Source organism: Petaurus breviceps, unplaced genomic scaffold (genome assembly GCF_028583685.1).
Source record: "Petaurus breviceps papuanus isolate PSGF00001 unplaced genomic scaffold, PetGlider_PUasm1.0 90847, whole genome shotgun sequence".
NCBI classification, from domain to species: domain Eukaryota; kingdom Metazoa; phylum Chordata; class Mammalia; order Diprotodontia; family Petauridae; genus Petaurus; species Petaurus breviceps.
In genome coordinates this window covers 26574078-26594728 of record NW_027187360.1, presented here as the reverse complement: position 1 = coordinate 26594728, position 20651 = coordinate 26574078, and the positions used below count along the sequence as shown (strand labels likewise).

General features: G+C 35.5%; 1 protein-coding gene across 15 annotated transcripts in view; it reads left to right on the top strand.

The window, feature by feature from the left end:
- EHMT1 (euchromatic histone lysine methyltransferase 1) overlaps positions 1-20651 on the top strand; it is a 430700-nt gene that overhangs the window by 302347 nt on the left and 107702 nt on the right. For all 15 annotated transcript variants that reach the window (XM_069072710.1, XM_069072712.1, XM_069072720.1 and 12 more), the window contains 5 exons: positions 1943-2088; positions 5182-5325; positions 12045-12274; positions 13119-13292; positions 19516-19598. In XM_069072710.1, coding sequence (XP_068928811.1) covers positions 1943-2088; positions 5182-5325; positions 12045-12274; positions 13119-13292; positions 19516-19598 — 777 coding nt within the window. The remainder of the gene's footprint in view (positions 1-1942; positions 2089-5181; positions 5326-12044; positions 12275-13118; positions 13293-19515; positions 19599-20651) is intronic.

Below are 20651 nucleotides of genomic sequence, written 5' to 3'. Positions count from 1 at the left end.
TTAAGACTGAATTGGTGATAGAGGATGGTTCTAGAGTCATGTGTCATAGAGTAGTAGATTTTACTTCCTAGTTGATCAAAGCCCTGAAATGGAGTAAAATATTCTGATGATTTTTTTTCAAGACAGGAATATAAGGAATTTGAATAAATCATAGGCACTTTGAGCAATTGGTGGTATTGAGATGGAGCTTAGTGCCTTCTGCCATCCATAAACACATGTTCATGTGGATCCACATGCAGTGAAGCATGGCCCCCTCTGCTGACGAAGATGTGCTAGACATCATTCATCTAGGCCATAGTAGAGATTCTCTGACTTTAGTGCTTTTTGAGTTGAGGGGAGGACTGAAAGACATATTTTACATTAATTAATAGAAATATATGAGAATATTAATATATCAGTGGAGATGGAACTGAATGTCTGAAATATTTATTTGCTTTGGTTCATATTTGCATGTGTTATGTGTACCAAATAGAGAAGATACAAAACTTGCTTATTCCTTTGATTATGGTCCTTCTTGGTGAATCTGTGTACAGATAGTCTGCATACATACATATGTGTTATGCATATGTGTGTATGTAGACATATATGTGTGTATATATAGAGAGAGACAGATTGATCTGCAGGGTGTTTGCTATAGTTTAGTATAGTTTTATACTTTTTCCATTGCTACTTGTTTGAATCTATAACAGTAGAAATGGATCGGTACTCTGGAACCTTCAGTAATTTCTTTACCTTGACTTCTTTTATTCCCTCAGATTATCTTGTCCTTGGATTTGGGACCATGACACTTTAAAATATTGTAATTAACAATACTACAATTGATACTGATTAATACAGTTGATAATTGATACAGTAATTATTATAGTTATTGTTAAGGACATTATACTTCAAATTTATGATGGAGAAATATTCACTGTAAGTAGGTTAGAATTCCCAAATGAATAAATATTCCTATCTCTGTAATTCTCTAGAATAGTGAGGAATGTCCTCCTTTGGGGTGTGCCAGTGGTCCTGTCAGAATTAAAGGCCATGAGCCACGTATTTTTGCGCAGGGCAAGTATTTTTGTACAGGTGTGTGTGTGTGTGTGTGCGTGTGCGTGTGCGCGCTTGTCCAATTAACTGCCTCTTTATGCAAGGCCTTGTGCTCAGTTCTTTTGAATCAGGAGGATTTTTTAAAAAAAATATTAATTTATTTTTCATTTTCATCATTTATTTCCACAAGATTTTTGAGTTCCAAAGTTTCTCTCCATCTCTCTACTCACTCCCACTCCAAGATGATGTGCATACTGATTACCCCTTCCTCCCATCTGCCCCCCTTCTGTCACCTACCTTTTCTCTTATCTCCTCCCCCTTCTATTTTCCTATAGGGCAAGATTTGCTTCTGAAACTTTGAGTTCCAAATTCTTTCCCTTCCTCCCTCTTCATCCACCCCCATTGAGAAGGCAAACAATTCTATATGGGTTAAACATGTCATGCAAAACACTTCCATAATAGTCGTGTTGTGAAAGACTAACTATTTCCCTCCATCCTATCTCACTCCCCATTTTTTCTTTTTTCTCCTTTGACTCAATCAGGAGAATTCTTAAATACTTCTGGAATAGATAGGTTGATGGATATATCATATCATACCCAGTGTATCTTGTAGAGACCAGATCTTTGCAGATAGTAGGACATCTTGCATAGGACTTCCAGAAGAATAAGCATTAAAGTCAGATCCCCAAATCTCTTTTCTCATCTACCTATGTCTTTTTTTTAATAATTCACCTAATGATTAGGCTTGTTTTCTGAAGTATATTTTTGAGGATGCATAATGAAATTATATATCAATATAAAAGCTAGTAGTAATTGTATAATGGTAAATTTTTGAACTGTTATCTTTATTGGTCTGAAATGAGCCTGAAACAAGAAATATAATTCTTACTGAATTCCTTCTTCTTTATAGGTCTGTCCAATGGTCCTGAAGCAGTGGAAATTGATGGCCTTCAGGAAGTGCCTCTTTGTAGCTGTCGAATGGAAACTCCAAAAAGTCGTGAGATTACTACTTTAGCTAACAATCAGTGTATGGCCACTGAAAGTGTAGACAATGAGGTAAATGACATCAGTTTTCTGGTACTTACAGAAATTGAAATTGTTAACACCAGCATCAGGAAGCACAAGTCTTCTAATTTTTAAGAAAAACAAGCTTTTGAAGAATCAAACCCCTTTATAATAGCATGAAAGGTTTTGGAAATCAGGAAATTGTCATATACTTAGGAAAGTTATCCAGTAGTGAACTCTCCATGCAAATCCACTTAAATAAAATTCATTGTGCACTTGCTGTTAAGTTTTTGTAATGCCTTTCCAGTCTTCTTAGACGTTATTCTCCTTTATATACTCTTGAATCAAGTGACACTCCTTTCTGTTCTTGAACAAAACACTCATTCTCTTGGCTCTGTGCATGTTGTTTTATTGTCTCTCATGCCTAGATTGCTCTCTCTCCTCATTCTTCCTCAGGGCTTCCCTGACTTCCTTCTGTGTCCCAGCTAAAATCCCACCTTCTATAGGAAGACTTTCCTAGCTCCTCTTAACTGTAGTGCTTCCTCTCTTTTAGTTATTTTTCCTTTACATAGCATGTTAGTTTCTTCCATTAGAATGTGAGCTCCTTGAGAGCAGACTGTCCTTTGCCTCTTTTTGTATCCCCAGCACTTAGCATAGTGCTTGGTACATATTAAGTGTGTAATAGATATTTATTGATTAACTTATAAAAATGAAGGATTTTGGGGTGACTAGGTGGCGCAGTGAATAGAGCACTGGTCCTGGAATCAGGAGCACCTGAGTTCAAATCTGGTCTCAGACACTTAACACTTACTAGTTGTGTGACCTTAAGCAAGTCACTTAACCCCAGTTGCCCTGCCTTACCCCCTCTAAAAAGCAAAAAGAAAAAAAAAAGTTTACACATTAACATTTGTTGAATGAAAGTACCTTCATGAATACTTTTAAATTTCACAAATGAAGACTCATGAGTTCTGTTTTTTTTTTTTTTTCTGTTAAGTTTCTGTTAAGTTCTCTTCTGTCCTACTGTCATCCTAGAGGATAAAGGCTGGGCTTTTGCTTTATTGTCTCAATTTCATTAAATTAGAAACCCAGTCTGGTATAGCTAATTTTCATTTACCTAAGCTGAAACTGTCTACATCATGCACATATTTTTTTCTCTAGCACAGTATGCATTTTCTCCTAAACCTGTGCAACTTGACAGATTTGGTTTTGATTTCAGACAATTGTTCACTCTCTCAGAAGGTTCAGGTTACTCCATAGACCACCGAATGAATGTATAGTACTTAATTCTTTGAGAATCTGTAGCTCCAAAGATTAGTTTTGTGACCTGGTAGTCACTTCCTTTCCTTTAACCAGGTCTTTTGATCATCCTTCCTTTATTCCAGCTTCCCAAGCAGACTTTACACGAGATATTCTGCATTTCCCATTTCTTGGTGCTTTCTCTGAAGCGCTTTCTGCCTCTACTGTGTCTAAGCTTTCTATCTATCATTGCTTAACTGCCCCTTCTTTATCCTAGCTTAATCTCCTTGTCAGTTTTCTGCGAATAGGAAAGGTTGATGGGGAAAGTACAAAGAAAAAAAGATGGCCAGGAGAGAAATGATTTTTCTTACTCCTGGAACCCTCTTCTATTAATTTTTCAGCAGTTGTAAGTAGCTTGACCATGGCACGGCAAGATTGGGCTCTGACTGAGCCCAGCCAATTGAATTGTAAAGAAAAGAGAAGATGGCCTTAGTGACTATGCTTTCAGACTCCTTTTCATTTTATATGAATGTTTGGATTTTTGAGTCAAATCAGTGGTGGCTGGTGTGTCAAGAATTTTCTGTTTGTAGAAAAAAAGTAGACACTGGAGGATTAGGTACCTACGAGACCAGTACAAATGGTCATGATTTTCCACTCTTTTACTGAGGTCTTCCTGGGGACTAGCTCAGCTTCCCAACTTTCTTGCTAATTGATTTATGTTTCTATGGGACATACTCAGCTTCTTTGGGATTCAGGCACCATCAAGAGGCTTATCATTTCTTATGAGATTTCTTTATCTTAGATACTCTGTCTTAATGAGCCTGGTAGTTACTTAGAATTTCTGAGAATTGACTATGGTTTTGGTTTTAAAAAATAAAAATATTGATGGAAATTAGATTTTTGAAGCTGGTTAAGGAATAAATAACCTAAAGTAGAATGTTTATAAGAAGGATTCATTTATCATGTTTTAAAACAAGGTTTCAGTATTTGCCTGGTTTTCAACATAGATAATTACAGGTTGGTCTGATTTTACCTAACTTTACAGTGGTAACTTCTATGGAAAATGTAATGAAATTCTTTCAATTCAAACACTTATGTATCCATGTGAACCTAGTGAAATTAATAATTACAATAATAATGATTTGTATTTTTACAGTGTTTTGGTACATTCTCAAATAGATCTGTGACCTCATTGATTTGAAAATTCCCTCCAAAAATGCAGAATGCATCCAGGAAACATTCTTGCTGTCTACTCCTTACAAGCCTATCCACTCTTTCTATCATGTGATTTCTCAATGAAATTAAATGAAGCTTTATCATTTATGAATATCCTTTGTCATATATTATCATATTTGATCATCAGAAAAATTCTGTGACATAGATAAAGGAAGAATTATATTCCTGTTTTATGGATGAAGAAATTAAGTCCCCCTAAAGTTAAATACTTTGTTTAAAACTATACCACCAGTATATGCTAATGCTTGAATTGGAGCCAAAAGGTCCTAGTCTAGTCTTCTACCATTCTGACTCATATTTTCATACATTTGATAATTTTTTTTGGTACATTCTTGAATTTATGCAAAATAAGAATTCAAGTACAATTTGGTGACTTGAATGATCTCAGGCTGTCACAGAGAGAGTTTCAGTTAATTTACTTGAGCTGTATATATTACTGGTCTGAATATCCTTATCACATATTGTAGTTTAATTCATTTATCTTTTGGTTAGCAAGTGATAAACTTCTTTCTGGGAGGATTGTTTCTGTCTCTGAAACAAGACTTTTTACTTTTCACCTGTTTGTAAATTCCTGTAAGGAGCTTAAATCGACTGCGTAAAAACTTTTTTCCCCTTTGGATAATTGACTCCATCATTTTGTAATTGAATTCACTTTTATTGCTGTGATTGCAGCTGGGCAGATGCACAAACAGCGTGGTTAAATACGAATTGATGCGTCCATCAAATAATGTCCAGCTCTTGGTGCTATGTGAGGACCACAGAGGAAAAATGGTGAAACATCAGTGCTGCCCTGGTTGTGGGTACTTCTGCACAGCTGTAAGTCTCAAGTTGATCCTTGATATGATCTTGATTTTAGATGTGGCCTACCATTTACATTGCTTAATATCAGTTACATATATTTCTATTAAACATTACCTTTTCTTTGTTCTGTTTATTCATGCATATACTTTCCCTCTTGCATTACCCTTAATTGTTATTTTTTGATCTGTCCTGGGGATGTATCAACTGTGAAAAGGCAATTTAAGAAATAAAAAATAAGATTTTGACAATTGGACTATCATTTTATTTTTTAAAGCATTGAAAAACATGGATCTTTTCTCCTCTCTTCTCTAGTGGCTCTTTATCACCAAATCCTAAAAGTATTATTTGGTTCTCTGATAATTGGTTAATTAGAAATGATGACTTACCAGTCAAGGCATCTGCTTTTTTCTGGTGTTGTCTTTACTCTGGACAAAGTTAAAACATTTTTGTTTAGGAGCACAAAGCTGAGACTGATTCCTTTGAGTCTTCTTTTCACAATTATGTCATGTTCTCTTCATCAATTCTTCAGAAATTTTATTGAGTTGAATTGAAAGAGAAGAGGAATCAAATTTTAGATCTGTGTATTTATACTTAATTCATGAAATATGAATGTATTTGTCCATGTTCTTTGTTAAATATGTCTCTCTTGCCTATAATTTTGTTTATATTTATATATTGCTTTACACATACAAAATATATTATCTCATTTGAGCCCTGCTACAACTATGAAGTCAACATAGTAATATATGCCCTCTTTGTATGTAAGAAAATTGGGTCTCAAACAGGTTAACTTACCTAAAAGCACATGGCCAGTAAGTGAGCAAGCCAGTCTGTGTGACTGGCAGGTCTTTGGACTCTCTCTTGAAATTTAGGACTTTTTTTACGTGTAACAGAACTTGATTTTTAAAAAAATATTTTGAAAACTTTATTTTAATATGATTTGTTTCCTTTGTAATTCTGTGCATTTTATGTATTTAAAATGTTATTCTGAGGAGGTCCATATGCTTCTTCAGACTACCAGGAGTCCATGACACAAAAAAAGGTTAAGAACTCCTGCTTTAGTTCTTTTTGCCTTCCCATAAGGGTTATTATGAGGATCAGTTAATATCGGTAAGCTGCTTTGTTCTTCTAAATTTAAAATATTTTGTAATAGCTTTATTTTTTTAATAATTAGAATGTATTAAATCTATCATTGTTTTGCAAAAAAATCTAATATCTTGTTCTTTTATAAAGGAAACACATCTTTAGAATTCTTAAACAAGACCTTTCATGATTTCTGCTACTTTCCTCAAATTTCGTTGTGGGTAGTTTCATGATTATTGCCATTTTTGTGATTCATAAAATATGGGCTAGGCCCCTCTTCTACTCAAATTTGTACAAGTTACAGATTTGATAATACTGCAAGTTATGATGGCTGATAACTTGAAAATTTGCAGTTCTGTTTTGTATTGAAGAAATTCCTTTACATCTTTAATATTTCTTCTACCCTCTTTGTTTTAATTAAAATTTGGCATCTCTCTCACAAAACTTCTTCCACCTTAGTGACTGACCTCTTCCATTTTGAAGCCCATGCCATCTATTAAATCAGGCATTTCTCATTCTTGTCATTATTGCCTTCTGATCTCTAAGACACACTCGTGTTTTATTCCATGGCTTTAGCACTTGCATTATGTTCTCTCATGACAACAACAGCAACAACATTTAGATAGCCTTTTTAGATTTGTCATTTCATTTAATCCATACAAAAGCCTGATGAGGTAATTGCTACCACCATTCACATTTTATAGAAGAGGAAAATGAGTTTCAGAGGATCACAGTGCCGGTAATTATGAAGCAGGCTTTGAGCTTCTTTCTTCCTAACTTGAAGCCTAGCAGTTTATCTACTAGGCCACCAAGTGTTCATTATTCTTGGTGAATTCAGCACTCACCAAAGGATTATGACCATTTTAACATTCCAACCTTACAATTCTTTACTTCTTTAACTCCATTAGAGTTAACTCATCTTCACCCAGACACTCACATGTTTATATCTTTGTGATTATTTAGAATAACTCTTCTATATCTTCCAAAGTCCCCTTATATTTGAATGTATTCTTTCAAATAATTTTGATCCATAGTTCTTTTCTTCCCAGTCACCCACTATACTTTTGTTCTTTTACCCTCTTACTCTCAGTAGAAATTTTTCTACTTTAGATCCAGACCATTTAATATACATTTCAACTTTTCTAGTCTTCACTATTTTTTAGTATTTTACCTGACTTCTTTCATTCCTGTATCAGAATAAAGAGTGTTTTCTCTCTCTCTCTCTCTCTCTCTCTCTCTCTCTCTCTCTCTCTCTCTCTCTGTGTCTCTGTCTCTGTCTCACTCTCTCTCTTGCTTTTTGGAGAGGGGAAGATAGGGAAATTGGGTTTAAGTGACTTGCCCAAGGTCACACAGCTTGTTTTGAGTTAAGTGTCTGAGTATGGATTTGAACTTGGGTCCTCCTGACTCCAGGGCTGATGCTCTGTTCACTGTGCTACCTAGCCATCCCATCTTTTCTCTTTGATACAGTTGATACCTCCTGAAATTCTTTTATCCCATTTACTGCCACATTTTTTGGGGGGGTCTTTTCTTAGAGGAGGGAAGGCAGGGCAATTAGGGTTAAATGACTTGCCCAAGGTCACACAGCTAGTAAATGTTAAGTTATATCATTTGACTCTTTTTTGCAGGGGAAAGAGGGGAAGGCAAGACAATTGGGGCTAAGTGTATTGCCCAAGGTCACACAGGTAGTAAATGTGTCAAGTGTCTGAGGACGGATTTGAACTTGGGTCCTCCTGACTCCAAGGCTGGAGCTCTATTCACTGTGCCACCTAGTTGCCCCTGCTGCCACTTTTTCTGTTACCTTTTTCCATCATTCTCTAGATTTCTATTAGCTCTTACTTGGACTCTCCCTATACTAAAAAAGAAACTAATTTTACCCTGCTACTAAAGCCATTAAGCTACGTAGTAGCTCCTCTCTCCTTCCCTTTTCCATAAGGCTTCTTAAAAGAATTGTTTACTGCTTTACCTTTCCCACACCTCACTCATTACCAGTTTGCAGTACCATTGTATTTTCTTGGCAGTTGGTTGAAATTGCTTCTTCCTGAGTTCATTAGTAATCTTCCAGGTTAACAGATCCGGAAACATTTTCTCAATCCTCTTCTTCCTTGATTTCTCTGTATTTGAAGTTCCCAAACTTTTTTGGTCTTGGAATTCCTTTACACTCTTAAAAATTATTGGGGATTTCCCCAAAGAACTTTTGTTTATGTGAGTTATATCTATAGATATTTACCATTTTAGAAAACAAAATATATTAGTATTATTATAAAAATAGTATTGACCTTGTGTACTCCATGAAAAGGTCTCTGGAGTTTCCCAGGTGTCCCTGGGCCACACTTTGTGACTTGCTTCCTTTGTGACTGTTGCCTTTTCCCTGTTTTTTGAGAGGAGAAGGAGAATTGCTAATCTTCTCTGCCTCAGAGCATCTCCTCCCTATTTGCTTTTTGTTTTTCTCTTTGCTCTCCTTCAAGGAATTAATCACTTCATTGGTTGTAAGTATGAGATGAGTTTGATGCCAATTTGTATATTTCATTAACCCTTCCCTTTCAAGGGCTCTCATACCACATTTTAAACTGTGTACTAGATATCTACACCTGCATCCCAGAGCTCTACCTGTTCAAAACCTCAACTCGGTATCTTATGTCTCATACCAGATTTTCTTTTTCCTGACTTCTCTGTTTTTGTCAGTGGTATCACCATTCTTGCGGTTTTTGATTCTTCCTTTGTCCCTTGCCCTAACATCTAGTCATTTGTTTCAGTTGGTCGTTTCCTTTCTGTTTATACTAATAGACTATTTCAGGCTGTTGTTACGTTCTCATTTGCTTTTTCCTCCTTTCTTAATTTATTTCGATTTAGCAAGCATTTATTAACACCTATAAAATCCAGAACACTGTTCTTGTCATTTGTTGATATTCCAGGATCCTCATGGGATTCATGATCTAGTGAAGGGATGTGACACATACATAAAATTGTAAGTGAAAATATAGCATAGAGTGCCCTTTTGTCTTTAGTCCCTCTTCTTTCCCATCTATCTTAGGTCAGATTTGTCTGCCAGTAACACTTTTGATCATTGTTTCAATAATCTAAAATAGGAATTCTCAATACTTTTTTGCGTCGTGGACCAACATTCTTATAAAGCTCATAGATTCCTTCTCAGAATTATGTTTTCAAATTGTTGAATAAAATACTAAATTTCAGTTAGAATTTAGTGAAAATAAAGATGTAATATTTTTGCCCCCATTCAAATTCATGTATCTCCTGAAATTTGTCCACAGACATCTTGAAGAGCATGGATCACTGATTAAGAACCTTTGGTCTAAAATTTCAGTCTTCTTCTCCCTTTTCAACCAAATTGTCTATAAAATTATCAAGCTCAGTTCTTGACCTGTTACTCAGATCCCTCTGTGGTCATTTTTTCCCAGTCTTTTCTTCTCTCTGTGACTTTTTTTGCTTACTCTCTTCCTTTCATACTATATCCAATCCATCCCTTCAAGCTCTTTCTCAAATATACCCTCAAAGTGTTCCCCAGTACATGTCCTTTTTGTAAACTCAGCATGTTCATTTATCTCTTATGGAACTTCCAGTTTGCCTTATCTTTTACTTATTTATGAGTATGTCTTGACTACTCATTTTAATCCTCTGGAGGGCAAGGACCAGGTTTTACTGATTTTTGTATCCAGCTGTTATGTCCAGTAGTGTGGACATTCATTAAATGTTTGCTAAATAATTGAATACCTCGGTCTCTTTTGCTAATGATTTAGCAATGTTTAGCTACATTCAACTAGTATTCTAATTAGATAAATCTAAATTTGAGTATAAAGCTCTTATAGTATGTGGTAGTTACCTTTACTTTGTATCCATTTAACTACTTGGATATTTCCCTTCTGTATTTTTCTTTTGTCATCTATTAAATAGGGGGACAAATTAGTTATTCTGCCATCACTTTGTGAGAATTTTTGAAATGTTTTGAATTCTTCAGAAGAAACTTGAATTTTTTTCTCTATATTTTTTAGTTGTTTGGCTTATTTGATCTGATGAAGTGATGATCAGAAAATAGGTACCTTTAATTCTGTGTGCTCATTCGTTGAGTTGCACTCACATACACCCCAAACTCAATTGTCCTTAAGAACCTTACATTCTTACTGCTCTTGCCTAGGATGTAACTACCCACTCCCTGGCTGAAATAGAACTTGGGAATGGCAGCTCACTGTGATTTTTACTAAATGTTTTTATTTGGTGCTTACTCAGATTTTAGATTCCAGGAAATATGTCTCTCACTTAAAGGAACAGACAGTAGGTTGTCATTATTCATTTTCAGTAATATCAGTAATTTATGTTGTACTTTTAGGCTTGCAAAACATTGAATATGCATTATTTCAGTTGATGTTCACATAATCTGTGTTGTATTTTGGGCATATCATTTATCCTCATTTTATAGATGAGATCAAAACCTGGAGAGGTCAAAAGACTTTAACATGGTCATAACAGCAAGTATATGTTGGGGGTAAGATATGAATGCCAAATTTCCTAGTTCCAGGTCTAATATTTTATCTACTATACAATATTGATTATATCTAGAGCTATGTCAGAGTAAGTGATGTTGCCCCCCAATATACAAATACCATAGGATTGACTCTCCATTTCCTATTACTCAGCATGTTTCTGTCAGTTTTTCATTATTGGCAATGGATTGACATGGACCACCTATCCCTTCCTTTTTCCCCAACTTTCCCCCACCTGTCATAATTAAGCATTTATTTGTCAAGTACTACAAACCAACCAACCAAACAAATTCTTCAAACAGCCTTTACTCCCCCTTTCTTGTCTTTGACCTCCTTAGGCTATATGCCTAGAAATCCACCTATTTTTTCACCTAGTTTCCAGGTTGACTTAGCCAGAATGTTAAGGAGCAAAAGGAACTGACATATTCACTGGTAGAATGCAACTCATCCTGAACTTTCAAGTCACAACTTTTATGTATGTTTTTAATGATTCAGAGACATCTACTGTCCATCCTTTATGTTTGTTTAAATTATTCTTTTTAAGCTCTAACCTACAAGTATAATTTGACTTTCAAAGACAATAGGATATAAAAGGGTATAAAGTCTCTGTTTTTATAACATCAGTTATGCTTTTTCTACTTTTTTAATTTTAACCTGCTATTAGTTAAATATTAGTGTCTTCCCAGGTTCATTTTATAGTTCTCTTGGAAGATAAATTGAATTGTTCTTTAGTGTAATTTCTACTATGAGCCTTTCAGAAATATAGCTATGGGCAGGAATTTATCAGTATACTGATTCCCTTTCTCTCTAGTGGGCTAATAAGTTGTATCACAGTTGTAGAAGAAAAAACCTTGGGGAAGGGACCTTTCTGTTCTGTATATATTGAGTCCTGATGTAAAAATAATAATCTTCACTCAGCTCTTCTTTTGTCTCGTGACTCTTTTTGTGCCTTATGTTTGAGATGAGGACAGAGTAATCCCTATTCTGAAGCTTATTAGGTTCTGTGCATTACCAAAAAATGTTCCAGAAGATGACATAGTATCCATTGGACTTTGTATTAATAAATAGCCAGTTGTTTTTGAGAAAACTAGCTATATGATCTTGGTTACAATAAAATTAATCATCTTCATGTTTTCCTTCATTTAAAATTTTTAGGGTAATTTCATGGAATGTCAACCAGAAAGTAGCATCTCTCATCGTTTTCATAAGGACTGTGCCTCCTATGTTAATAATACGAGCTATTGCCCCCATTGTGGGGAAGAAACCTCAAAAGCAAAAGAGGTGACCATAGCCAAAGCAGACACTACTTCTACAGTGTCGCTTACCTATGTCCAAGAGAAACCAGTCACTGTAGAGGGAAGGGCTGACACTACAACAGGTAGCAGGTAAGATGGAACATGATATCACTTTCATTTTGTTAGAATTAGCAAAAAATGTTGGCTTTTAATCTGTGAATGTGAAGAGTAGTGCTCCATTTTGCTCCCTCTGGTAGCATATGCATACGTGTATTGCTTTCATTTGCTGGTGCATCTTGCCCTGTTGTCTTCTTAAAATCATTGATCATTTTTTAATTAGTAGGCATTTAAAAAGCTTCCCTTTTTATATATATATAATTTGCTTTTTGGAGGGCAGTTGGGGTTAAGTGACTTGCCCAAGATCACATGGCTAGTTTTTGTGTTAAGTGTCTGAGGCCGGATTTGAACTCAGGTCCTCCTGACTCCAGGGCCGGTGCTCTATTCACTGCACCACCTAGCCGCCCCAGTAATTTCTTTATTTTCCAAGATTATGTGTGGATCAGATCAGTTTTTCAAATATTTTTTATTATGAAATTCTTCATCTTTTAAAATTGATTTTAAATTTTGTATTATTTTAGTCCTGAGCATTTCTGAGCTCCAGCTTGGCTCTCAATTACACTCAGATGTACTAAGGAAGCCCTGATGTAAAGGGAACTCTGTTGTGAATCCATTTTCAACCATTATTCTGTAATTATTTATTATATGGTCCCTAGTCTGAGCTATCAATTTGTGACAGACTAGTTTATAGCAATTTTGTGTAGTTTTAAATGTTATATTTTCTCAGGATGACTAAATAATTTTCATAAAAGAAAAGACATATAGTAAGATTAAATGATGAAGAGAGTATTTTGAAGGTTTTGAGTCTTTTAAAAGATTTTTTTTTCATTTGTTTTCTTAACTCTTGCTTCAAACACTTTTTTTTTTTTACACAAAGTGGAGTTGGAACACAGTTGTCTGAGGAAGAGAAGCCTGAGAGTTCAACTCCTCAAGCTCCTGAAGGCTTTGAATTGTCTGGGTCTTCAGTTTTTGTCAAGCCTACTACTGGTCTTTCACAGGGACCCGTAAAAGAAACCTTGGAGAGTGCTTTGATTGCTTTGGATTCTGAAAAGTAAGTTTCAGTATAAACTAACAAAGGTACTGTTGGGATTTAAGATTGAGAGCTCATTTGGGAATTCAGTTAGAGCATGTTTCTATTAAACTTAGTGATTCTCACCCTATTCCAGCTTGACATTTCTCCCCATACGTCGTCTGAATCATTTGAAATAGTTGGATAGAATTGATTGGTGAAGGCCAAGTTGATTTTCCATCTATTTTTATCAGCTTGTCAGGGTTACACCTATAATGTCTCATTCTCTAAAACTTTTGAAAAATGGAGCTTAAGAGAGTAGCTGAGTGTGTGTTTGAAGTAGTTAGCTCAGTGGATAGAGTGAGGGATCCTGGAGTCAGGAGGATCTGACTCAACAACAACAACAATGATATATGTGATGGAAAAGATACTGAATTGGAAATTGGAAAACTTGAGTTTGAGTGCTACTTCTGCTACTTATTTTCTGACCACAAGCAAATCATTTCACTTTCCATGAACCTTTGTTTAATTATTTATGAAATGGGCATAATAATGCTTATAACACCTACCTGATTTGGCTGTTAAAAATACTATAGGAATAATAATAACAGTAATAATAAATATAAATAATAAAATATGTCTTAGTATTTTTATCACAATATTACTCATTTTTTTTACAAATGCAAGTTACTTAGATCTTCTGATTTTATGACATTATTATGGCTTAATTTCTGTTCATTAACCAAGGGAGAAAATGGCCTCTTATAAGTCATAAAATCACACTCATTAGGGTTGTCTCATTGCCAAATAAAAGATACTTAAGCATTGTTCCTTAATAGAGTTGGAGGAGGGAGGAGAAATTTCCTTTTCAAATACTGCTGTCAAATAAATACACCTATAGTGTACTGAAGCCAGCTTTGCCTTTGACTTTCTTGGTAGCCCTGGGAAAGTGACTTACTCTCTACAGTCTTAAGCGTCTTTTATACAGTAATGGAAGTCTCCTGAGTTTTGTCATTCTGGTGTTACAAATCTTGATGTACATATAGATAGATGTCTTCTAGAAACAACCAGATATACCCAAGCCTATGAGGGATGTCTTTCTTTTACCAGCAAAGTTAAAATGAATTATTCATCCTTTTGTAGGAAAGGAGACTACCTATCCAGCATTGCTGTTTTTCTGAATTCCAATGAAGTGTGCATACCTTTCTCTTTTTTAAAAAAATCAATCTTAGATTGTGCAATATTAACTAAATTTTATGGGTTTCTACTTAAGTTTAATGTATCAGGCTTGTTATGTTGTAGTAATAATACAATAGATAACACAATAATAGACCTTAAATTAGATCTTAATAGACCAAAGTTCTTAGTAAAACAACCTCATTGCCCAAACTAACTACATTTGTTAATCTGAAAATCTTATATGCTCTGAGTGGGTACTGCCAACTATAAATGCCAGCAGTGCCACAAAGTGTATGTAATAATTAAGTAGGTGAACTAGGTCATATGCCTTATATTCTATAAAATGATTCCACCATTTTATAGGTGACTCAGGAAGAGGGTTAAAGAACTTCTCAGTTGTAACTATATAGGTAATTCAGAGCTTCTGGAAATCCCAGTCATAGCATCACCAACTGCCATCTGTTTAGGCTAGAAGATTCCGTAATAGCTACACTAATCTCATCTTTGTAATGGACTATGTTACTAGAATAGTCTTTCCTTAGAGAAGAAGTGATAAGGTGACCTGTGAATTCCAGTTGGCACGTTTGAACAGATGAAGTGGCATTCAGAAATAATATTCAGAATTTTTTCTCTGCTGCATGATTAAAGACGTGCATTTATTTTATTCCTTAGAATCCCCAGTGTCCTTGAGAAATTAACAGCTTCATTGCAGGTAGAGAGAGAATTTTGTTGAGGGGATGACTGAAAATAGTTTTAGTTTCTCCAGTAAATAGATAGTGAGGGTAGGGCAGGCTTTCTACAGTTAACTCCAAAAAGTTGGCAGTTGAGATTGAGATAAAGGTGTAGGCTCTAAGTGCTACTCTTATCCTCAGTAAGGAGTACTAAATGCTTAGAATTCACTAGGTGTTTAATAAATGGTGACTGAATGAGTGATACTGAAAAGGCTTGATTTGATTCCTCTTTTGACATTTCTCTGAACTGTCCCTTTAAGAAAGATTATCATAAAGCAGAGTTTAAATGTTAAAAAAATTTATGAAGCATTATACTTCTGTGAATCTCAAATTGCTTTCCAAAATTTTCATTTTTTCCTCATCTCAAAACTTCAGGACATCATTCTCCACTCCTCCTTTCCCCCATTCTCTGACAGTGAGAGAGCCTTTCTCCTTATCAAGTACAACCCATCTACTTGTGCCCTTGATCTCATTTCCTCCATCTTTTCCAGCAGACTGCAGCTCCAATAATTTTGTCACTCTACTAATCTTCAACCTTTCCCTATCTATTGATTACTTTCCAGCTATTTTCACATGTGCAGTTCTACCTCATTCTTAAAAAAAACTTTATTAAATTCTACCATTTATCCCTTCAAGCTTTGATTCTGTACCTCTCTTCTCAACCAGAACCATAGAGAAAGCAGCCTACATTCATTGCTACCACTTCCTCTCCTTATATTCTATCCCCAATTCTTTGCATTCTGACTTTTGACTTTGAATTTGCTTTCTCTAAAGACCATAGAACTTTTAGTTGTTAAATCTGATGATCTTTTCTCAGTCTTCATGTTTTTAGACTTATTTCAGTCCTATGGCCACTCTTTTCTGGATTTCTTTCCTCTGTGAATTTTCTTACTCTTCCTTTTCTGTCTGACTCCACAGTCATCCATATCATGACCCCTTCCTACTTGTGGGTGATCCCATCCTGTGTACTCATCTCTACTCTTTCTACATAACTTGTTTTGATGACTATCAGCTTCCTCAGATATAATTATCATTCTTATGTCAGTCACTCCCAGAACTATATCTAGTCCCTGTTTCCCCTGAGCTTCACTCTCCAATTTCAAATAAGATACTCTAAAAACATCTTAAACTTGACATATCAAAACCAGAATTCATTATCTTTCTCCCTAACTTATCTTCATTTGCCAACACCCCTATTTTTATCAAAGGCATAACCTTTCTAATCCTCCAGGTTCATAATTTTGGTGTTAATATCTTTAACTCTTCATTTTCCATTACCCTACATATCCAGGCAGTTGTCTGATCATGTATCTATGTCCACATCTCTCACATCTAATTTCGTGCAACTATAAGCTTAGTTTAGGCTTTCATCTCCTTGTCTCGATTATTGTGACAGTATACTACATGGCACAGTGGATGGAGTACTGGACTTGGAGTCAGGAAGACCTGAGTTTAAAATCAGCTTTGCACATATGTGTGTGAGCCTGGGCAGGTCACTTAACCTTTGTTTGCTTCAGTTTTTTCAAGTGTAAAATGAGTATTATAACAGGACTTTCCTTGAAGGGGTGTTGGATCAAATGAAATAATTTTTATAAAGAACTTTAGAACAGTGCCCAGCATATAGTAGGTACTCTAAAAATGCTTTTTCCCCTCCCTGCAATCTCTTAGTTGAGCTTTTTCTCTCAAACCTCTCTGAACTTTAATATTTCCTTCACAGAGTTGTTGAAGTATGTTTCCTTAAGTAAAAATATGATCATGTTACTTTCCAAGTCACTAAACTGCTGTGACTCTATGTTTCCCCTTGGATCAGATATAAACCCTGTTTAGTTTTTCAAGCCCTTCACAATTAATTTCCAAATCTAATGACCTTTTCTTAGTCTTCATATTTCTTGACCTCTCTGTAGCTTTTGACATTATTAACGACTGCTTTCCATCATACTTTCCTCCCCTAGGTTTTATGACATTGCTCTCTACTGGTTTTCTTCCTACCTGCTGGGCCACTTTCCTTTATTGCCTTTTCTTCCAGGTCATGCCCATTAATTCTAGGTGTCTCCCAAGTGTTTGTCTGGCTCCCCTTTGTCCTCTATACTCTCAATTGGTGTTCTGGTTTCCCCTAGCTGGATCCAGTTATCATCTCTCTGCAGATCTCCTCCAGGGTACCATGCCTCCCATCCCCCAACTATCCTTCTTCCAAACTTCCCTGTTGTTGTTCAGGACACTATCATCCTCCCACCTTGGTTAAGATCCTTTATACCTGTAGCAGCAAGCACCCCAAGCGTCCTCAGGGTGGCTGCCAACACAGGTTCTTGGGTCTGCTTTGATAAAGGAAAGCAACTCAAAATGGGTTAACAAGCTAACTTTAATCAGTAAAATATGTATCGTTTAGCTTGTTCAGGGGAAAAAGGTCAGCACCCCGAACTTCAGAATATACAAGACAGAATTATCAAGACAGAGAAACAGATCAACTAGACAGTTTCCAAACTGTCCAACCATTACGTCCATACCAAATCAACATCTGGGCTTTTCAAAGCCGAGGGGCTCTCAACAACGCCTTCCCAGAGTCTCATCTGATCAAATCACAGAACACTTCTTAAAGTGAGCCCCAAAACAAAGCTACACATCAGGGCTTACATAGGCTTCTCCTGGGTCAGAGAATGTAACAACCTTATTGACCCACTGGCCAATCAAAAAGTATCTACTGAAAAACAAGCCTCCCACCCCAGGCTCCAAGTGCACTTTAGCCTAGGGGCAGGGAAGATCTTAAAAATTTACATTCCCATTACAGTACCTCAATTCTAGAGTATTGAAAATAACCTTCTGGTTTCCCAGTTTCTGGTCTCTCCCCACTCCCACCCATTTTCTGATAGTCTGCCTGAGTGATTTTCCTAAAAAACAAGTCTGCTTATGTTTCTTCCTACTCAGTACATTCCAGTAGTTCCCTGTAATCCCCCAAATCAAACAAAATCCTTTGTGTGCTCCCTAAAAGACCTTAACAACCTTAACACTTCTAGTCTTCTTACATTCACTCCTTTTTATCTAGTTACACTGACCTTACTTTTCCTTGAACATGACACTTCATTTCCCAACTCTGGTGTTCCTCTGAATATCTGCCATGCCTAGAATACATTTCCTTCTCATAACAGACTTTTAATAGATGCTTATTGATGATTGACCTTCATATCATTCAACTGTTTCCTTATTTGTAGAGTAGTTGAGGTAATTATAGAAGAAAAGTAACAAAAGGGCTCATACATTTCTTTCTGTCACTGAAACAATTTTCTTTAAGACATCATTTTTATCTTTGACATGTTTTGTCTGGTGATTGAGTCATTATGTGCTAAACTAATGAAGAAGATAATTGCCAATTTTAAATTTTCTATTGAATGACCTTTCCTGTAGCCTTTTCTTTTGGCTGTATTTCATGCTTTATTCTTTTGGGTATGAATTGGGTGTGTTTTTTATGTATATAATAAATGATGTCAGGAAAATCATGGTATTATTCAAAAGAAAACAATAAATAATTGCCATTATTTAGTTTCTTATGGCACCTGTAGACACTAGTAAGGGTAGGTTAGAATCCAAATTCCAAAGGGCTACAAATAATGAGTACCAAACAGCCTCCCACATCTAGTTGTAGTCATCAGTGATATTCATTGCCCATCATATGAGAATTCTTCTTTATTAGAGTAGTACATAAATGGGGGGAAGGGAGAAAGGGAATAAGCATTTATATATTGCCTACTCTAGGACAAGCACTGTGCTAAGGACTTTACAAATATTATATCATTTAATTTAAGAAAAAGAGAACTCATCCATGTAGTATATTTTAGTTGTCTTGTGTGGGAGAAATGGGATGACCTTGGTGTAGTACCTCTTTAATTTCCTCCTAACCTACATTGAGATGTTTGATTTCTCTTCCTCAGATGTTCTGTGCCAATTCATTTCATGTAAATTTTCCTGTATGACCTGCAAATGCAGTTATTCTTACATTGGAAAAAGAGAAGGCAACTCATATCTTGGACCAAATCCTCTTTCTCTGTTATACTGTCATGTAGCCAGACCCACTGAAAAAGTGTTACTTTTAGGTTTATCCTTGGAAAATTGGTACATAAATGTAAATCAATATGTGTGCTTAACTTATCAAATACTTTTGGCCTTGGGATATATCAAGTTTATTTAATGAAATACTCTTTCTGTTGAAATGACTTGACATATAAGATGTGCTTAGTGGCATTTCAGTTATTAGAGATAATTCTGTAGAGAACCACATCCCGTGGGATATATTCATAAGCTGAGGTTGAAAACAACTTTATTTTCTTTTAAAGAGTCACTGATTCATTTTTATTTCCCAATAGACCGAAGAAGTTACGTTTCCACCCAAAGCAGCTGTACTTTTCTGCCAGGCAAGGAGAACTGCAAAAAGTGCTGCTTATGTTAGGTAAGTAGATCTTGTTATCCAAGGTTGTTATGCTTCTAGGCCCAGAATGTGAGATTTCTTGCTCTACTGGTGTTTGAAGCCATATGATGTGGTATGGTGCTCTCATGCCGTCTTTTTTTTTTTTTTTTTACCTTTTCTTTATAAAAATAAGGGGCAACCCTACCTTGAATTTCTTCTTTTGTTCTATTTCTCTTATGACATAGCCTTTTTGCTCCATTATCAGTATGGTTGTGGAACTCTTTTTTTTTTTTCCATTGAAGCAGCCATTTAGGAATGTGAGTATCAAATTAAGAGAACATATAGAAGGCAAAGCATTATTGTAACTGGGGTAGTTATATGGTAAGATTATTTTTAATGATCTTACTATTTTGGTGCTTGCTTATGGATAAGACACAGTCTCTGAGTTTTAGTTTCATCATTTGTAAATGAGGTTAATATTACTGGCACTACATGTCAGACTCTTGGAAAGATAGTGTAATACCCTGAAATGGTATATTAATGTGAGTTACCATCATTATTATAGCCACCTCTGGCATTCATACTAATAAATGGTGATGTGTTAAATTAAAAGAAAATTATTAATGTTTATATGATGAATGCATTTTTCACTTTTATTTTATTTTATATATATGCTCCTAATATTCTGGGAATTTTTAATGCATATGGAAAAACAGTGAAGCCATACTGTGAAGACCTGATTCAAAAGAAACTGAAAAGTTGTTTGGCTTAACTGTCTCTAATGCTGCTTTATTTAGCTCTTTGAAATGCTGTACTAGAGATGGTGGGAGCCATCAGTGTGGGACGTTTTGGTTGATCTTAACGTTGAATTGCTTTGCTTATTTAATTTTTTAATGAAACTGAGCTAGCATTTGCTTTTATTAAACTTACAGAATTCGTTATGTTTTGTCATAATTCTAAAGATATTGTAATGATTTAGCACTATAAACATTGTCTCCCAAAATATAATGAGAGACTGTATACATAGAGGCTAGAGGATTGGTCTTAGTTGTTCAGTAAGAATTTATTTAATGCTTACTATGTGCCAGGTACTGC